General features: G+C 40.2%; 1 protein-coding gene across 2 annotated transcripts; it reads right to left on the reverse strand.

The window, feature by feature from the left end:
* Positions 1–322: 322 nt before the first annotated feature.
* On the reverse strand, positions 323–20,165 carry b4galt6 (UDP-Gal:betaGlcNAc beta 1,4- galactosyltransferase, polypeptide 6). 2 transcript variants are annotated; one of them, XM_036522698.1, is made up of 9 exons: positions 19,381–20,165; positions 12,685–12,801; positions 10,685–10,798; positions 7,475–7,599; positions 6,968–7,084; positions 6,339–6,526; positions 2,983–3,105; positions 2,101–2,202; positions 323–950 (listed from the first exon to the last, which is right to left on the reverse strand). In XM_036522698.1, the coding sequence occupies exons 1-9, from the start codon at positions 19,493–19,495 to the stop codon at positions 803–805; spliced, it is 1,149 nt and encodes a 382-aa protein (XP_036378591.1). In that variant the 5' UTR covers positions 19,496–20,165; the 3' UTR covers positions 323–802. The 2 variants fall into 2 exon arrangements, with proteins under 2 accessions (XP_036378591.1, XP_036378592.1); XM_036522699.1 differs by lacking the exon at positions 19,381–20,165 and adding an exon at positions 14,010–14,071.
* Positions 20,166–20,748: the final 583 nt, after the last annotated feature.

A 20,748-nucleotide genomic window follows, 5' to 3' on the forward strand; every position in this document is an offset into this window, starting at 1 on the left:
ATGTACGGCTCCCCACAGGGAAAGCCTCTCACTCAGTTTATATGGGTTATCTATCAATTTGGAAAAAGTTATAGCTGCCAAAACAAAAGATTAATTGGAATATGCTTCATAATTCTAATATGCTGAACAATTGTAAAAAGCCTGTATTTACATATGTTCTGTTCATGCAGATGGAATCTACAGTACAATTTACAGCCAAAGGAGTGGGAAATGCCAACCTAACATACAGTACCGACAGGAGTGCTCGTGAAACTGAAATTAAAATCATACAAAAATAAATACAAAAATTAAAAATGTATTGTAAATTTACAAACATATACAAATCACCTTCACTTTTCTTGGAGAAACAAAAAAAAAAACCCTCACTAAAAATGATATGTGTAGAATCCACATTATGGTGAGACAGTGACATCTTTTGGGGTCTAAAGTAATGTCCATGGATTAACCGACACAGACATTTATGGGAACCTTAAAGGTGAAACTGAGCCTACATGAATTCGTTAAGGCTTTGCCATAAACATCCTATTTCTTGATGCTGGCACTCCGTTCCTCTGAAATGTGATGTGGATTTAGTAGCTAAAGCCAGCACAGACACTCAACATGCAACAACACACACACGCACACACACTATCAATTGATTATACAGGCCCTATATATCCACACTTAAGATCCTTTCCTGAAGATAAGGTAACTTGGCAGTGTAACCTTACGCTCCCAGTAACAGTGCTGACCAAGGCGTCTTTCCCAGGTTGTCCACATCAGCTCCACACCAAATTCATTCCAGTCCAGAACAGATTACAGTTCAATAGTCTTCAACAGGAGCCAGCTCTGGAGATAGGTTGACTGTTATGTTTTTATATAAGCTACTCAAAGTGATTTCAGGGGTATAGTTCAAGTTGTTCAAGCCATCGAGATATTGCCTCTCTTTGGAGTACCTCAGCAGCTTGTACCTGGAAAGCAAAAACGGCAACAATTATAAGGGATATGAGTCTGGATCATACCATTTTGAGGGGGAAAAAAACGAGGCACCAACCCAAACACCACAAACGGTAAGCTACTGGAGTTCATGGTGATGCCAAAAATAATACATCTTCTCAGTCTCACTAGCCCCATTATCCTTTCCTGTGACCTTTCTGCCCGATGTTAACATACAGTCCACACAAAATGCAAAACACTTAATAACAAATATCGCGTACGATAATCAGTGACACTATGCAATGCACAAAGCGGTAAATGCAGAAATACATGGAAAAACATCCAGTACGGTTATGGTGTTCTGATCAGGGCATATGGCCCATACAGGTATTACATAAAGGGTAGTTTTTGCAAGCAGGGCCAAGAGATCGTTAGCAGTGATGAGGCCGATGAACTGTCGGTCAAAACAGCAAGATGGCAGTGCACACACTATAGATGACATTATAGCACCAGAGAGCAGGAAAAGCTGTAAAGCAGGAAACACACTACAGCAATGATAAGTTCTTTTTTAATTTACCAACAGACACATACATTTGCTAAAAGAACTATGAGTAAAATTGTAACCAGAGAGCCACTGGGCACAAGAACATAACTGTTGTTGGTTTTGTCCATAAGGGCAGGGACAAATACATTGATAGGTTCATGCACCAAAATGGAGAAAAAAGGACAAAGCATAAACATCAGTTTTAACAACCCCCAGCATTTTAGTTACATATTGAGACTGCTCAATGGAATGAAAACATTACATAAAACACTGAACAAACCACAATATCTAAAAGCCAGTTCTGTGGTCTTAAAATGATAAATAGAAACTGTAGCCTTGGAAACTGGGAGAGTTTTTTGTGGTATCAATTGAAATGATCAAACAATGACATTTAACAATATTTACAGCGATATGCACATTATCACAGTTAGCCGTCTATTATAATTGCTAGCCATCTTAATGCAAATAAGGTAATTTAATGCTGTAATGAAAGGACGTATAATCTCATAAACATGTGACAAGTAGCAGACCTCAGTCTGTAGAATAGTGTTGCCATGCAATATGCTGAGCACAAACAAAGCACTAACCAGTTCATTGACAAATAACCAGTTGCACCAGTTAAGGTAAGAGATTAAACTCACCTGCCCAAAAACTGTACTTCTCCTCGATGGTGGTGCGGAATTGATTTATATTTTCCTAGTTCCCCTTCCGGCCTGGTCACGTTGAGCCCGGAGTAGTGCACTCTGAAATGTTAAAAAGTATGTCACTCTTGTTACTTGGCGGGATTAACCATCAACATTACTGACCAGCATAACAAACCATTTCACCAACATAGGAAATTCAGTAGCACACCAGTATTTGAACTACACACTATGCATCCTACAGGAATACCTGAATATACTTGATGAATGCACTTTGACTCTGACATTGAAAGAACCCATTTCCAAAAATAACTCACATTCTGTATTACCATGAACAAGACAGGTTTTTTTCTTGTAAGTCTGAAACAAACATCTAAGAATTAACCTGCCTTATATTCAGAGTAATGCAACATGCAACACCTTCAGCAGGTGCCAATTTTTTTAGTTGACATAACTTGTCATTACCAAATCCTCCAACTGTCCAATCTCTTGTAGTGCACTTGGAATTAGTGTCCCTTTTCCCTTCCACTGAGTGCTAAAATTATTTTTAATTTACAGAAATACTTTTGGATTGCATTTTACTTCATATTACTTTTTATTAAACTCTTCTTTGAAAAGGGGAGGCTTACTTCATTACCTCAGAGCTGCCCTATATTCATGCTAATATAGTGTACACACACACACATATATACATATATACATATATATATATATATATATATATATATATATATATATATATATATATATATACATATATATATATATATATACATACACACACACACATACGTATAGTATGTATAACAGAGGGCGATAAAATCCAGCTCAGTAAATAGGGTGAACAGTCCTTGGGTCAGCGGCATTTGCACGGCAACTAACCTGTTCCAAAGGTCATCGTCCTCTCCACCCCAGCCCCAGAATGCATTGGGAAATCCATTGATCTTCCGGAACTGTTCCACTGTCAGCCCACTCACGCCTCCGAAGAACTCACTGTAGGGAAGGCTGACAAAGAAACGCTGAGTGTTACTAACAAGAGACTGACAAGAACCGAGACTCCCACGGCTTACCTTAAAACTGAAGCCGTGACTTTTTGAAAACCACAAAACGATAAAACTTAAAAATATAAGAAAGTGAAACCTTAACATGTTGTATCACAGTAAGCAACATTCAAAAAAGCAATTCTGGTCACAGGGTTACTCAACTACAGCACTATACAGCAGGTTCTCCTATTACACGTGTAATAGTTACAATAGCTGTGGAAAAGCTTCACAGCACACACAATGGGACAGTTTTTCTATAAAAAGGGCCACTGACATCAACTGGAATTTATTCTCACCTGTAACTGAGAATTATGTCCAAAGGGAAGGTGGGAGTGGGGGGTGGGGTCATGTCATCAAGGATATCAAGGATATGTCCAGTCAAACTTTGCCACTTGAAGACTTCTCTTGAACTTTGCTTGAAATACTCAAATACCTAATTCTTCCACACCATACATCACTCATCAGTAAACTTTAAAAAAATGAGGCAATGTGTTGCACCCTTGTTTGCTGAGCAATTCAGAATGCAATCCACTCCTGCCTTATTTCTGTTTTCTATGTTTTCTATTTGTGTTCCTTATACTGATGTTTAAAAGCAATACAGTGCCTGCATCGAGAACTGAAGATACTGAAGATTGCTGATCCCGTAGCTTCCACAGCGTTTGGCATTGATCAGTGGGCTGCTTTTTTGTGACTTCACATGTTAAGTTTTTCTGTGAAATGTTTTGTAATGTGGTCCTCGAATGTCCATCCTGACACTAAACAGAAAAAACTACCAATTACATACACTCCTAAAGTAAAGCCAGCAATAGTTAGCCTCAATAGTGCTTGGAATAGCTAGGTAGCCACTGTGAAAAACCTCTTCATCTTAGTTCATATTTACATCAAATGATCACCACTACAAACTACATTTGCAGGTGGCATAGGATGTGTGGACATAGGCTGTTTGATGCATTATGGGATATCAAACACATGATGTAAATGAACGCAGCCTGTGGTGGTTAATGTTCTGTATTGTTGAGATAATTTCGTAGACAACAACATTCTGTAAATGTTTCTCAGTGTATCCTGAAATGACCTTCAAGAAAGCAAGTAAGCAGTGGCTTGCGTGAAAAGGACCAGAAAATGAATGATAAAACGCCACAGGGTGTGAAAGACGTAAAAATCAGGCATACAATCAGATTGACAACCCATGACAAGGCTGGGATACCCAGCTAGGCAGGTTTCATTGAGAAACTCACGCCAAACTCATTCTGAAAATGTACCACTGATCCTACAGAGTCCATTTGATTTCACCAGAAAAGGATTCCATTTGAAAAACTGGTGTACAAGTCTGAGGGACTTTTTGGGGTGGGAGTACTAAAAACAGGGTAAATGCCAATGTGTTTCTGTTGCACGTTTCTGAATTACTTTGAGTCCTGCAGATGAGAGCCATTGGTACTGTACACATCTACACAGGAAACCTAAAATAAAATGAGAAAGGCTACATACATAATGCAATATGTAATCAAACCAAGAGTTGCAAGTAACTACTCTTATTTGGCTCAGACAGTAAAAGTGCTTCTATCAAGTGCAGGCTTAGACCTACAGCCCGGACTGGCCGTGTCATTCATGATGACGACGATGAGCCCAAATGAAGGTAGACGCATTGACAAGGGTCCCTCCTCTCCCCACTGTGGCACCCACTCAACATCTTGTGAGGTGCCTGAAAAATCCCTCAGTCACATTAGTGGGGGTGCTCCTATCCTCCTATCCTCTGCCCCCTGTGCTGCGCTGTGGGAACTGCAATGTGAGAAATAGTCACTGGCTGTGTGTGCATGTTTTGGAGGATTGCAATCACCTCATTTCAGTGTTCCTGCACCAGCAGAGGGCGTGTGCGGAGATACGAGCAAAGAGATGAACCTGGGTCAGTAATACTGCTGATTCCAAATTGGGTGAAAACAGAGGAAAAATATAAAGAAATTTTGAAAAAAAATCTTATTAGGTATAGCTCTGTTGGTACTCAATTGCACGTTGTAATAGTAGTAAACTCCCTACCCATCTTCAGCAACACTGTATCCTCACCCAGAAAGCTGTCATCCTGAAAGCTGTACAATTGCAATGACTATGTACCTCTCCGCATAGTAAACATTCAAAATTCTGACAAACTGATGCTGATGTCGGTCCTTGCAGTAACAACTTGGTGGTTACTGAAGCCACACTTAATCGAGGGTGTAGTGTTCATTTTAGGTTACATCCATGTGCAGTTCACACGCGCTTATGTATTCACAAATATTCCAGGTTAAAAAAAAATGAAGCTGATACTCAACAATATTCAATACCTGCTAGCAGTCACTGTAGTAGCATTACTGTAGCAGTAACCTAAGTCAGCTTAGATAGCATAGTGAATCTGTAAAATGCTGTATTATACCAAAAGAGAGTGCAAAGCCAAAGAGCCTGATAATGCCAAAACAAAGTTCACCTGTAACGATGTGTTGTTAAGACCAACCTCGGGAAGAGCAAATGAAGAGTAGAAACACAAGCATTAAAAAATGAGTGGAAACAAATGCTAAACAGGGGTAGCACAAAAGATAACACATTCACCATGAGTTGCATTGAATAGGTCTGAGAGTCATCTAAACAGTTTTGTTTAATCAGTATATACGCCCCAGGTCCAACAGCCTCTGACAGCCTGATTTATGGGTAGATAGACCTTTGCATGTTCTCAATACTGTTAAGCTGTTACATGGAGCAAGAACATTTAAATATAGCCCAGAGGATAGTGAGGCCATAAGCTATTACTACACTGAACAGGTACAGATGTTGGGCTCAATATGGTAACAGCACAAGCACAGACCATAAGCCTTCTTTCAGCTAAAACAAAAACACAACAAAAACACAGCTGTTCATTTTAGGCTACAGATACAACTATGCACTGAGCTCGACTAGGACCACCTCTAGTTTGACTTACCGGACTTGCCACAACATGGCTGTGTCCGATTGGCAAAGAAAGCATTCCACCTTAATTACAAGGTTTTATCTCAATGACCAATAATGTGGTTACCAATTACAAAATAACTGTATAATATACACACCTATGACTAAAAGGAGACCTATACTTGACAGAATGAATTCAATTCTTTAGTAACGTTATGAAGTTTCTATAGTAACTTGGGCAGGAAACAGGTTGTGGCATTTAAATTAAAAGTCATCTCTTACATGTACATGTACTTGTCGAGTTTAGCAGCAAAGTGGCGGGGCATCTGTCCGCAGCCGTAGTAATTGCGGTCGTTCTCAGGGATGTGATCCACGTCGTGAAAGATAAGGCAGTCCCAGTCCAGGTCCTTCATGGCCTCCTTGAAGCCGACATTGAACAGCATGGCACGATTGAAGGGCTGTACCCCTGTCTAGGAGAGTGACAGATCCAGACCGAGAATGAGCCTCCAGAATGAGAAATACTCTGCACAATGCTCTTCAGCAGGTCATGAACTAGGATGACTTTGCTGATGAGAGACGCGATGAAGACATAAACGTTATTTGCAACAGTTCAAGCATCAGGAACAACATAACACAGGCTGATCCCGTAAGAGTGGGCCGCAACTTCCTACTTCCTTCTTCTTGTTCTTTTTATTATTATTGCTAACAGTCATAATTGTAATGAAAACTAATATTACATACTAGATGTACAGTACAAAAGCTCTACACAAACCCTGGAAAATGTAATCTCCTATAACACTTAGTTCCAGAAAACCAGAAGATGGCAGTACTGGCGAGATAAACATGCTGGGGGCTTATTAGGGAGAATGTCCTTATTCATCACAGGTGAACAGAATATAAAAGAACAATACCTGCTCGATTACATAGAAAGCAAACTGCAGGCGTTGTCTCTGTAGCATGGGTGTAAGGTGCTGAAACAGTATTGGCAGGTGTTCATGGCGGTTTCGAAAAGGAATGAGAATGGCCACCTAGCAGAAAAACAGATATTCACAGCAGTTCAGCCTTGATTATCCATTTACTCTTGTACTAATCACATTTACTACATTACACAGGAAATATTAAAAATACCTGAACTAGAAAATCCAGCTAAATATCTGATTTCTAAACAGGAGACTTTACTGCCAGCATGATACCATTTCATCACAAACTGAACCCACCATCTACACTGAACTTGTGACGCAGGTGAGCTAAATGGTGTACAGACATAATAGCATAAACAAAATCAGTTTCTTTTTCCATTTTCACATAACGAAAGCAAATGAAAATATGGCATTTCCCTCGCAATCATCAAATAACTGAGTGAAGTAGTTGAATAACACAGCTCAAAAATAAGTGAAAAATGCATGTGTCACTCTAACCTTCCAACGTGGTTTGCAGTCTTTCGGTTTCCAGTGCCCACCAAACTCAATATCCAGGTACTTGGACAATCGAAGCTCGATCTCTTCCATCGGGATTTCAGTCATATTAACGTCGATATGACCCTCTGTGAGATAAAACCAAGGAGAAAAAGTTTCAACAGAAAAGCTTTAGGTAGTTACAAAACAACATACTTCTGGTCCTAGAGTGGCCAAATATGAAATAAGACGTTAAAAGGATAAATGTTACAACATAAGGCAATGAAAGAACACTATCGGCACAAGATAACAATTCATAATAAACGAAACATGGTATATGTGGTAAATGTCAAAAACATCATCTCTAAATTTCTTTTACCAATACCAGTCTAATGAAACACATTTCACAACGGGAACTTTATTTTTGTGGAAACACAGATCATGATGAGGCAAAGAATAGCATATAACAACACTAGTTCACACACACAAAAGAAATCCAGCGAGATGTTGCATTTCTGATAACCTAAAATCATCACATTCAACAGTAACTCCTCACTGTCATGCTCTCTCCATACGGTGCATATGCATTCGATAATTTGACACATATACTTTTATATATCGTTTTATCCTATGAGGGCAGGTGACCTTATAACTGGAACCAACAACTGTAAAACTTTTTCCGTTTCCTACTTTGCACTAATATACATTCATCAGATAAAGAGCACTGTACTGTATAACCTTTGGGAATCAAGGGAAACGTTTCAAAAGGCACAATGGGCAAAAGAGATCACCTCAACAGAGCTCATAATTTGAATCTATTCAAAGTTGTTAGCTAATAAGAAAATCCTGTATGAAAAAAATGCCAGGCCATCCTCTCCCTCTGCAAAGGGATCTGGGAAGTTCTTCTGTAGGTCAAGCTATAAAAACATAGGATGATTGATTGCAATCATTTTGCCATGAGAGAAATGAGTCTTTTATAAAGGGATTAGTGAAAAGGGCACTAACAGCCCTCTCTGCTGCAAAGCCTAATTTAAGGTGGGTCATAGGAACAGGTTTCAAGTTTGAGTCAAGAGCTTAAGAATGTCAAAACAGCATGACCCTGTCAAGTGACAACAATACTGATGATGGAGATCAAAAGTACCACTGTATCAGATACTATACACACAGCCTTTCCAGACATTCCAAAAGCAATCTCCACAATATTTCATTTCCCTTCAATTATTTTGAATTAGCAAACAGAACTACCCGTTTTCTCAGTGTAGGCTGATAACATGTTTTGATGTAATGCAAAAAGGTAAAAAGAGAGATCTATATTAATTTCAATTTAAATGGATCAAGCCCTTGTTTTATGTATGTATAAAAAAGAAACATGGGGCTTAATAAATGTTATGATGAATAATAAAACGATAAAAGAGCAACACAGGGTTGCACCACTGTTATGTTTTCATTTTTAGGCTGATCTTTTGTTTTTTAAGAAAATTCTCTGTCCTTGCGACATAGGAAGGCACAGGGCAGGAGCACACAGTTGGCTGCTACGCAGGTTTTTTTTAGGCTGCTGTCAGCCCTGTCTCCCACAACCTGGGAGGCTTTAGGACCCAGGACAGCAGCGGCCTCACAGACAGGCACCTGTACAGCTGAGCCCTGACTGCCAGTCCACCCAGGTGTTGCCTGTTGCCTTTGTTAGGCCTGTTAGAAAGGCACAGCCTGCGAGGGAGGAGAAGCCATTGATGTGACTGGTGTGACCCAGTAAGAGTTTGCCTGGTTTCTTTTGTTTGTGAATTGATTGACATAAAATGACATATAAAATTTAATTCATTCCTTTATCTGCCTCTTCTTTCAATTATTGCCTCTTCCCTTTATCCACGAGAAGGGAAACTAAAACAGCCTCTGGCCAAATACACCTTCTGGTACTTGTTCCCCTGCCACATTCCTACACAAGCATCTGTAGCATCCTGTTCACCACCGTACACATGCTGTACTGGCAGGAACCTTGTCCTTGGTGAAGAACTGAGTACTGACATGTCAAAGCTGAAATATGCAGTCCATCTTAAAATAGCCTACTTAGCAGTAAATTCTGACTTGACATCAGCAGTTGCCTGCAGTGACCAAACACTTGGATCAACCACATTTTAATATAGACCAAATTACCTAGACCAATTAACTAGAAGACAAGGCAAACGGATGTATAGTAGAATGAAGTGTATTGTCCCAGACAATTAAAATTAACCTTTAAATATTTATTTATTAAAGGGCAGTAGTGTAGCATAGTGGTAAGGAGCAGGGCTCATAGCTGAAAGGTTGCTGAGGCACTGTGGCTGTACCCTTAAGCAAGGTGCCCATAACTGTAAATATGCAGCGGAATAAATGAACATATGGTTAAAAACTGTAACCTATGTAAGTAACTATGTGCCTGCTAAATGACAATAATGTACTGCAGTGTGATGTGATGTAATGTAATGTAAAGGATTCACTATGAGCTACAGCACCCATGCATCTGGAGCAAACATAAAGCAATGGGATTGAAAAACAAGCTACATATCCATTACAGGGAACAAACAGCTCTTAGACCATGTGCACGCGCAGGGACACTTTAACACAAAGGGCTCTGACAAAAGCCTGGGCACAAAGCATGAAGCGTGGCCATAAGGCCCATCATTTTGGTTAGATCCCTTTAAAGCCATTTAAAGTATAGCCACAAGTTCTCTTATTGTCGTGTCTCAAAGAACTTGGTACATCCGGCACCTCACCTATGAAATTGTTCATGAGCGCACATCAAAAAACATGGTTGAGCAAAGACTGATTGTGGATGTTAAAAAAAAGGAGCGTTGTAGTGTATGCAGTTAATACTATGCATCCAATGTGGGACACAGACACAGGTATCAGCCACATTACCACTGAGGATCTCATCTCTGGTTTGCGATTGGGCTCTTTTTCCAACATATGCCACACTGACTGTCTGGACAACACAAGACTGATGTGGTCCATTGTCAGAGTCCTTTATTACCTGCTCTTATCACTGATATATTATTAGAGCCAAAATAAGCCCCTAACACAATTACATGTTGTACCTCTACTGACAGATGGCACTGAACTAAAAACTGAGAGAAAATACAGATTAAAAAACTTCCAGTTCCAGTTACTTCTGTTGCAGTCTTCAGACACCTCTGCACCTAAAGACTGGGGAAAAGTAATGAGTAGGCAAGAAGTTCTTTTTTTTTTTTTTTGAAAACTTACTCATAGAAGGTAATTTTTCAGGGCACGGGAGATTCTGAGAAAAGGTGAAGTTCTCTGGCAGATATGTGGTGGGGTGCGCGATGTACTCACTGGAATTACTACCATCAGGGTAATCTGGAATAGAGTTACAAAAACAGAACCTTCACAATCACACATTAACACAATAATACTGCCTAATAAGGACTAGCCTTCCTGAACACAGTGTTGGCACAGCAAAGCATCAGTTAAGAGCTCTGACTGTTTTGTGAACTCACACAACCACTGATAAAAGGCAAAACATGCTTTCATCGTTAACAGACAACATCCATTTATTCATAAATGCAAGGCAGCCTCACCAGTTGTGAATTTGGGACTCAGAGTACAGTACACATGCTAAGCAGTACTCGCTGTTCCCAGCCTGCAGCACACTGTGCCTACCCATGACTTTGCACAAATATTATACACATTTATACACATTTAACATGCTTCTTGATTTCATACATAAATATGCATATGTACAACTTGCTTTTAACAACTAAAAATGTATTTGTTTATGCATTGGGAACAAATGCTACTTGGCGCTAGGGCTGTGACGGTGATGATTTTTTCTTCCCGCGGTAATAAAGCAACAAATTACCACAATTTAGAGGTTTACCAGCACACAAACAACTTGCTTATTTTTCTGCAAAATTCTCGGGAAGGCTGATTACAACTTAGAAAGTGATTGCAAACTTACAAATATTTTACATTTTAACATTTTTACATTTAACATTTTAATATTTTATATTTTAATTCACATAATTCTGTAGGCTATACAATAATGGCATCTGAAGCAGCATGAACAGGTAGGCTATATGTAGCCGCATTTAAACAGTTATTTTTCAAATCAAATGACAAATAAGATGGTAAGGGAACATTAGGCTAATGGTTTTAAACATGCAACATAATTGAACATTCATGATGTCGGTAGGCTATCTACTACAATCACTGCTTATATAAATTGAAATGCATACTCATTCTTTATTTTACGGTCTTTTTATTTTACTTGGCAAAAGCAGATGTGCTGAATGGCAAATTTCGTTTTAACCCTTTCGCGCGTACAGTCACACCGGTGTGATTAGCTGTTTAGCACATATGCTAAAACTGATGCGATTAGAACACGAGATTGGCGAAATTCTAGCTAATTTTAGCTTTGAGGAAACAGCGATTTCACTCTAAAAATATAAATGAAAACTGAAATCTATAAGAAACTTAATAACGCAAATGAAAACATAATGAACCATATAAGGTAATACACGCGCTACATACCATAACAAATAAGTTACATGCCAAAGGGTTAAAACGAAATTTGCTGTTCAGCACATCTGCGTTTGCCACGCTTTTCAGTAATTCAGCCAGGTAAATATCCGCGCTGGAATTACGGAAGGAAGTTGCGGTCAAACTTGATAATACGATTAATTTGCGTTAAACCATTAACGCGTTAACGTTTCCAGATTAATCGTGAATGAGCATTAACATGCTAATGTTGACAGCCCTAAACTAAATAAATAATTGCGGTGATGCGGTAATGAGCTCAACCCCGCAGTAGGCATCTCATGACCGCGGTATTGCGGGGATGCAGTTATCGTCACAGCCCTACTTGGTGCACAAGTCTATTTTTGATACAGTACAGAATTAGGAGGTTTCCCTGTTCATTATAATCTACAGAATTTATCACCCTCAAATGGCAGGGGTCTCCTCTACAAACCTTCATGACCACCAATCATGACCACAGTATCTTAAATATTAAAAGCTGAGGGTGAGGCATCGGACAAATAGGTCCTAGATTAAAAAAAAACATGTGGACAGACCATAACCCTCATTTACCACAGAGCTATTTTTCCAGACCTGTTTCTCCCCTGTACTGTCCATAGATGACAAATTAAATGAAGGGACAGTATAAAACACAACCAGTAAGTGCAGGGTGAAAAAAATGGAAGTCAGCATTTCACCACGAAAAATACCCAAACGCCTGTACCCACCTGTGCCGTTCAGCGTGCTGTTCTTATTGGTGTACAATCTGATCATGTGTCCAATTGTTCTTACGTTGTCCCTCAACATTATACCTTGGGCCTGGACCATGAAGAAGTAGGTGTTGGCTGTAAGAAAAAGGGATAACATATAAACATTTAGCCAGCATCAGAAAGACACAGTGGTAATACTTTTTACCCTGACACTGGCTTTAATTTATCATCACTTGCTATTTCCCGCCTCAGCTGAACTCAAAGCCATACTCATGGTGTGCGTGCCTGCTGCACAAGATAAGACTGCTTGGAACGGATGCCATTTTAGAGCAAGAGTGCTTTTCTATGATTAACACGTTTTTTCAAGAACATGGACACGATATTTACTCGTGCTACTTCAAGAACAAGCTAAAAGTGTAAACAAATGATGCTGTGGTTGTCATGTTGTTACCTTGGCCTACATCATTTTGTTAAAACATCTCTCTGTTTGGATTTGTAAACACAGTCAACAGATTTAAGGATACCAAATTACTCTTGGAATTCAATCTACATCTATACATACAGTGTCTAGCTGGGCTAGGAGCAAGATATTCAGTATTGACCTCACAGCCTAGAGGAGAGACCTGTTATAGGCTATAAAGTGACATACACAGAGAAGCCAGTCTCCTTATGTTAGAAATGTGTACATTTTAATCATTTTACATCACATCTTTTCATTAATTAATTCCTGCTCCCAAAAAATTAACATGATGGCCGATCCATTCATAGCAAATTTGACACATACAGTAATGGCATAATATTCATGATATGTAAAATAGCAACATTTTGCATGTCTACTCTTGTGAGAAACAGCTGTACTGCACTACATAAACTAGATTTCAATATCTGAGTAAGAGCTGGACTGCATGTTTTCCCACCGGTTAGAATGTTTCGTTACAACGCTTAGTTGTTATGCTGTGTGAACCTTTCCCCCCATTAATTCTTATAGTGCTAATTCAAATGAATCAAATATGCTAATCTTTGGCAGGTTGTTGCTGCACTTCTGTCATTTGGTCAATGCTAGCTCTAAATACTAGTGAAGTACATGTACGCAACCCAACAAAGGAAAAAGAAATAAACCAGAGGCAAGAAAATTTTTTTTAAATAATTTTTTACATATAAGACCAATTTCAAACGGCTCTACACACCTGTCAAGTAATTCAGAGATATACGCTACATCCTTTGACCACGTGATTACAGGTCTGATTCCCTACTGTGACACAGCAAGTGTATGTCACAGCTCTTGCACATTCAATTCAGCTAACTGTTAAAATGTGTGAAATGTGGACCAAGGGCATACTCACACAAGGCGTGGTTGCCTTGTACCGCGTCCGAGCACGGGTCCCAGCACCCTTACGTCATCACGATGCGATTTTTTGTGTTGAAGAAAAGCGCTCTCTCACAGCACAATGGAGTTCATGATTGTACTTACTTTGTGGCTAATTTGGAGTCATTTTGGGGGCGGTGACACACGGCCCTCTCAGATGTCTTATAGTCTTAACGATTAACAGGGAAACAGGGGAAGCCCGAACACTACCTTTAAATCTATCATTACTTTCAACCTGTTCCCCTTTATCCTCCTTGATTAACAATAAAACAAATAATTCACACAATAATCGACACCAATCGTCTAATTAGAATAAATGATTATGCTCGTGAAACACCGCAGACTGTCTGTAGTTTGTGTGCTTGCGAAAGCTACAACATGAGACACTAGTCAAACAAACTGGACTTTGGGGGTCAAACGTGCTCAGGCACGGGACGGATCGTCTAGTGTGAGTACACCACAAGCTGCTAGTCAATCTGAAAAAGAGTTATGCTATGCATAAAAAATGCAATGCAACTCAAACTTAGGCCTAGTAGTAGCCAAAGATATTTTTACTACAGCAAATAATAGTATAGCATGGTGCAAAACGTGAGATGCTTCACAGCCTACATTCGGTCAATACCCAAAGTACAAAACGTGCCTTTCATGAATTCCCTCAAAGGCAACATCAACCTTTAGCAGTCAGGCAATTAACCGCAGTATGAATTAGTAAATACCACAGCCAGACAGAGTATCCCGTTTACAGGAAAACGCAATCTCCTTTTGGCTGGCAAATGAGCGGGCGAAGCCAAACCTCTTCCTCGGCCCTGGTGAATCATTCATTACAACCACTGCGGAGGCACTAGGGCATTTGCACAGGCTGTGCCTTTCACGTTACACCAGAGACGGCAGCCTCCATCCGTGGCCAGTTCTCACGCAGGCTCGCCTAAATCCAGAATATGGGGATCCTGATTGGATGTGACTGTATTAAAAAAGGCAAATGATTCCTGTGTGTTCAACCCCTGAACAACTGCACCCCCGTGAGCCACGGCATGCCAAAACCATACATCATTGAGCAGCCCATCCAAGCTCATTTCACGTTACATTTTGTCTGATTCACCCGAAAGAGATGCGACCAGAACAAATTCCACTTCAACAAGCACGTTTCAGTGAAATATTTGTGAGAAGCGAAAGAGATGGGCTGTCAGGCTGGTTCTAAAAGCACAAACAGCAAGCGACCGACCAGGACATGCACAATAAGGCCTGACTGCAAGAAGGCAAGAGAGATGAGATGCTGGACTGTTGAGCCAGAGATGTTTGCCCAGGTTAGTTAAAGGAGAGACGGGCTAGAGCAAACATCAAAGAAGCTCCAACAACGCCTAGCCCCCCCTCAAACACAAAATGCCATCATGCTATTTTAGTTTTTTCCCTTTTCAGCGACAACTTCAGAGCCAACCACAGGTTACATCGGATTACCAAGTATGGTGGCAGTGTTACCCTCACAGGGGGTAGTGAAATGACTGTTTTCTTGCCTGTGCTGCACACTCACATACAAACAGTGAGCCTAAATAGTGCTTAAGTAAGTGTGGCGCCATTATAAAGGACTGGGAGAAATATTGTCATATGGAGCGTATTTTGATACTTCATAATCGTTTCTGAGGAAGACATTTGCTACCCAAGCAGTCCAATAACATCACTAAAAAAGGAGGGGATGTTTGATTTGCAGAGCGATGCTCTGAAACTTCCCAGCATTGACAACAGCTTGTCTCACTGACAGACGTACAGGCCTACTCTAATGAAAATCTCTTAAATTTGCATTTCAGGACAGGGTGGGGTCAGCAGCTGCGTGTAGTCACTGTATCCATACCTTAGCAGAGACCTTGAACGGAGCAGGTAGTTCTAACTAAATAAGAATCCTTTAACAGTGTAAAAATAATATTTGTCCAAGACACTGACAAAGATGTTCAGTTTGACTAGTCATTTCTTTTCAAGCCCTGCTGGTTCTTTGAAGCATGACTTTCATTAATGAATAAAAAGGATGGCCAACATAACATGTTCAACTGCCACTTTGACCCTTACCTGTGTGCATTCCATTCCGGAGTCCAACTCAATCTAACACAGGAACCCACTTATGACAAGCCCTCATGGATCCCAAAGTCAGATTTCTTTATTGTTAAGCCTTATTACATTTTTACACAATTGCCTTTGAAAATTTTTACAATTTAAAATTTCCATTTTTAAAATTGGATCCAACTTGGCCTTCCACAGATATGTTATTTGTTATTCTACATCAGGCTCCCATTCATTGTGAACGCTGCGAAACACAGCTGGTTCAAATGAGAAGTGACCAACCAATGCTTCAATCTAAATGAAGTCTTTAGGCTCCTTGGGACTTTGTGGATAAGCAGGTAATGGAGCTGTTAGTTGCTCCCACAGATAACCAGACACACAAAAAAAACTGGAAGGGTTGCTTGTAGGCTACAATTTGCAGCATTTGCAGACAGTATGGGAACTAACTGCAGGACAGTGCTGAATATCTGAAACTGAATGGCAATGACAAGACAGGAAGGCTCATGACTCAGTGGCAAGTAATCCATTCATCAGAATTTTTACAGCACGTCTCGACGGATGTGCAAACACTCACATCCATGCATGTTCAAACAGTACCTAGGGTGGTACTATGATAAAACAAGTGCAACCAGAGATTGTAGGCCCTGGCAACAGACATTCAGTGTGCTGTGCCTAACTATGAAGGCTCCGTCTACTATTGCTGTAACCAAATGTACTCTGCTTGGTAGTCTTTTCACTTCAATTAACTCTTCTGCACTGATTAATATCCACATGTTTATAAAAGAGCGCGGCCAAAGACAGAATATCCCAGAGCGTCAGCAAAGATCTATGCAAAATATCCCAGTAACAACTGGAATTGCCTAACATGAGTGTACTGAGGGCAGAAGGAGCCCACGGTTTACAATCTCTTGTTTAACAGTCTCTACCCAAGCCCATTTGATGTAATTTGTTGCTAAGCTGGCTATTTCTACTGCTCAATTCATTACATCATGAAAGGCTCACTGTATCGCATCTGCTATGGCTGGATGCGTCAGTCCATTTCAATATATGCCATGTACACTTTAAATTAAATTTTGACACAAAGCACAGTTACTGACATGTATTTGTGGACAGACTGCCAAACAATACCCTTGGGGAGTGGATGCCAAAACCCATGGAAAGTGTTTGGCTGGATACACCAAGCATTTATAAACCAGTTTTTGAAGGCATGCATGGGAAATGTAACACTGGAGCTCATTTACAAATAATCTGGTGGTATTTGATCCAAAAAACGTGCCAACGTCACGTTCCTGTAAGGCAAATTTGACGTGACAATTATAAGGTAAACCACAGATAATAGTTTGGAGAACAGTTGTTGATGCGCTTTAAATTAGGCTAACGTCCATCTAATTTATTTCTTCATGCAAAATATTTTTCAGATTCTTTTCTCATGCAGAAAAAAGTAAAAAACTTTGACTTTGTCCTCTACAACAAATTATTTCCACTTACAAGATGGTAACGATCCTATCTGCATACACTTTGGTGAATATAATCTATGACCGGAGTTTGGGAAATTTAGCATTTTGTGCATGCTAGAAATATACTGAATCACAATGCACTAGGTGACATTTTACCAAATCATTGCAGCAAAATATCCTGATATGGTCCTCTGCAAACCCGAATGTCAAAGAGCCCACAGAGTTTGCCTGCACCCAGCTAAACACTACCCTATTGTGCTTTGCTTAAGAGAGTTTGTCATATGCAGAGAGACTTGATGCTCAATGTGTCCAGTAATACCAATCTAACCCCATTCCAATAGCTATAAGCATGTTCCAGCAGCTGTTACATACCATAGCTGACATTTATCAAGAATAAACCTCAGAGTAGAGATAGAAGGCATCTCATGCTTATGTGAACTCTGATGTAATCACACACACACACACACATCTGGCTCTTCAAATCAATCTGAGAAGGCTGGTGGTGGGTGGAGTGGGGGGCCTCTGTGTGGCGTAGTTCAAGTTATCTTCTAATCTTATGACTGGAGAGCTGATTCTCAGGCCTGCTACTTTAGCCCTGAGCAGTATACTTAATCTTGTCAATCTGGGGCCGATTAAGTAAACATCCTACTGTATCGTCCAGCAACGATTTTATCACTGCACAAACGAACAATAACAATAAAAGAGCTAAATTTCTATTGTGACACGCGAGGAGACGGCCTCAACTCTGCTACTGCACCATAATGTGTCTCCCACATATACGGTGTGCCACTCACAGCATTTCCTTTTAACATGAGCATCAGTTCCACGCTAAATTAAAAAAAATCAAGTTTAACATACTGAAACGAAAAGGCATTTCACGCTGGAGTCCCTGATGTCACGCACTGGTCTTTCCAAGCCCTGTTACTAGCAGGACTGTTTCAGTCTAGCTACGCGTACAGCACGTGCTCAAATTGCCAGGAACCCCGCATCATACATACTTGGCTAGTACAGGTCATACGCTGGATGTTGCAACCCTCGTTTCATGCACTGCAGCTTTGCACTTGATCGCGGGTATTACATAATCAAAACCTGACAAATTTTGCCTTCAATTTGCTGCACAGCTGACTGCCTAGAGACATGCATTGGTATAAAACACAAAGCCTAGCTGTGCAAAACATGCAATTGTTACATCGCCTACGCGAAAAACTGACCAGCTAGCTCGTAAGCTAAATTAGCAACCTCTACACACACTGTAACAGGAGCCTGGAGGCCAAGTTAGCGTATTATGGGTACGGCAGCTTCATACATTGTTAGATTTAATTTACTGGCCATGCTATTGTGCATATGATATCTATATCCATGTGCCTTACCAAGCTAGATACACGTGAACGTTTAATTAGCTCGAGTAGTTAGCAAGCATAGCCGGACTGTCTATCTACACCACAACCAAGTGACGTTTAATTCGCACTGCGGAGCGCAATGTTGAATAGCTATGAAGCCATTGCCAACCTAACATAAAATTATGATGCGGCATGCACTCCATTTTAAATAAATATTTTACTTCGCACGAACATTTTAAAGGTGGATTGTGGTGGATGTGAACACGCTCCACTTAAGTGAATATTTCACGCGCGCGCGCATAGTGTCAACTATGCAGGTAGCTAGCTAGTTAGCAAACTAGCAATCCATTTTATCTGATGCCGCTTCCAAAAACCCACTTGTTACGGAAGGTGGGGCAGACTAATTTCAATTCGAAAATTAAAACACGGCAATTAATAAATCTTTACCACCCTGGAGAAATATGATCATAATGACAAAAATCAACGACTGCATCCTACTCACCTATTCCTGGTGCAACATAAATGAAGTATAGACAAGATGTAGACATGGAGAAGAAAAAAATGAAGGCCAGGAACGAGCGGTTGGATATCCGCAGAAGCCGCCTCCAATTCAACATTTTTGCGTAGATCCGCGGTTTGAGCCGAGGTGGTTAGCTAGGTAGCTTGCTAGCCAACAATCCCATGCAAGATTTTGTTTGAAAAATCTTTACTGAAATACTATAAGATGGAATTAAATCAGTCATCCAAAAATCGCTGATACAGTCCGCATCGTTATGTTAAAGGGATGCTGTGGAAAATGCTTCCTTGCTAGTTAGTGATGTTAGCTAGCTATCTTAATAAGATGAAAAAAACGTAGCCCCTGCTATCCTGGTAAAGAAATTTCCAGATTGAAAAGCAGGCCTGAAATCAAGCTCTGTCAGTCTTCCAAACACATCGTCGACCAGCCATGCTGCAAGCGCTGACAGTATGATGAGAAAAATATTACTATTGTTTTTTCATAAATAAGCATGACGTTGCTTCATGTCAGGATCTGCATTTTTCGCCGGCAATGAAGGTTTAAAAATGAACATGGGAAAACGGGTCTGCCCTGCCTCCTCCCACTCACTGACTCGCTGATGTTTCCAAAACACTCACTCACTTCCACACAGCTCGCTAAGGGAACGAGCCCGAGATAAACGCTTGTAGGTAGCAAAGGAGATCAGATTGCTAAATGGTCTGAATTTAACAGATTTAACGGGCGACAAACGCACAAGATGATCATTTGGCTAACGATTACACTATACACTGTTCCGAAAATAATATCAGTTTTCAACCAAATTTCTGCTAGCGTTGCAGATCTGGTTTCCGGTGGGTGTACCCGGCCTAAATCACCCCGCCCTTTCCAGCGTTCACCATGGTAACCAATCAGACTGCAGTGACGGATTGTGGGTTGTAGGGGTCGCTGCTCTTCGAGGGCAGTACCTGGCACCAGGTATGGAGTACAAGTGAGTGATGTTTATGTTATGTTCATTCACAGGTTATTATCTTATTGTATGTCGTGCACAACAGTGGCAGTTCCAAAGTGTTTGAAGTGGTCCCAAGTATCGCTTCCTTATGTTTAATCGATTTCAATTCTTACTCGACAGTCAAAGCACAAAATGCATTAAATGTATCACTGAAATAGTTTATTATGAAACAACTTTGTATATGCCAATCCTTGTGGTGCATTTATAGGAGAGGTTCTTGTCCAGCTGTGGAAAAAACAAGACCTTACATACCTCCATTCAGGTGATCGAACTATCATAGATGCTAATATGTGGCTTCTGTTTCTTATGCCAAGGAATGAAGTGGGAGTTACAGTGGTACTTATGACCACATGAAAAGTGACCCT

The sequence above is a fragment of the Megalops cyprinoides genome, chromosome 2 (assembly GCF_013368585.1).
Source record: "Megalops cyprinoides isolate fMegCyp1 chromosome 2, fMegCyp1.pri, whole genome shotgun sequence".
NCBI lineage: Eukaryota > Metazoa > Chordata > Actinopteri > Elopiformes > Megalopidae > Megalops > Megalops cyprinoides.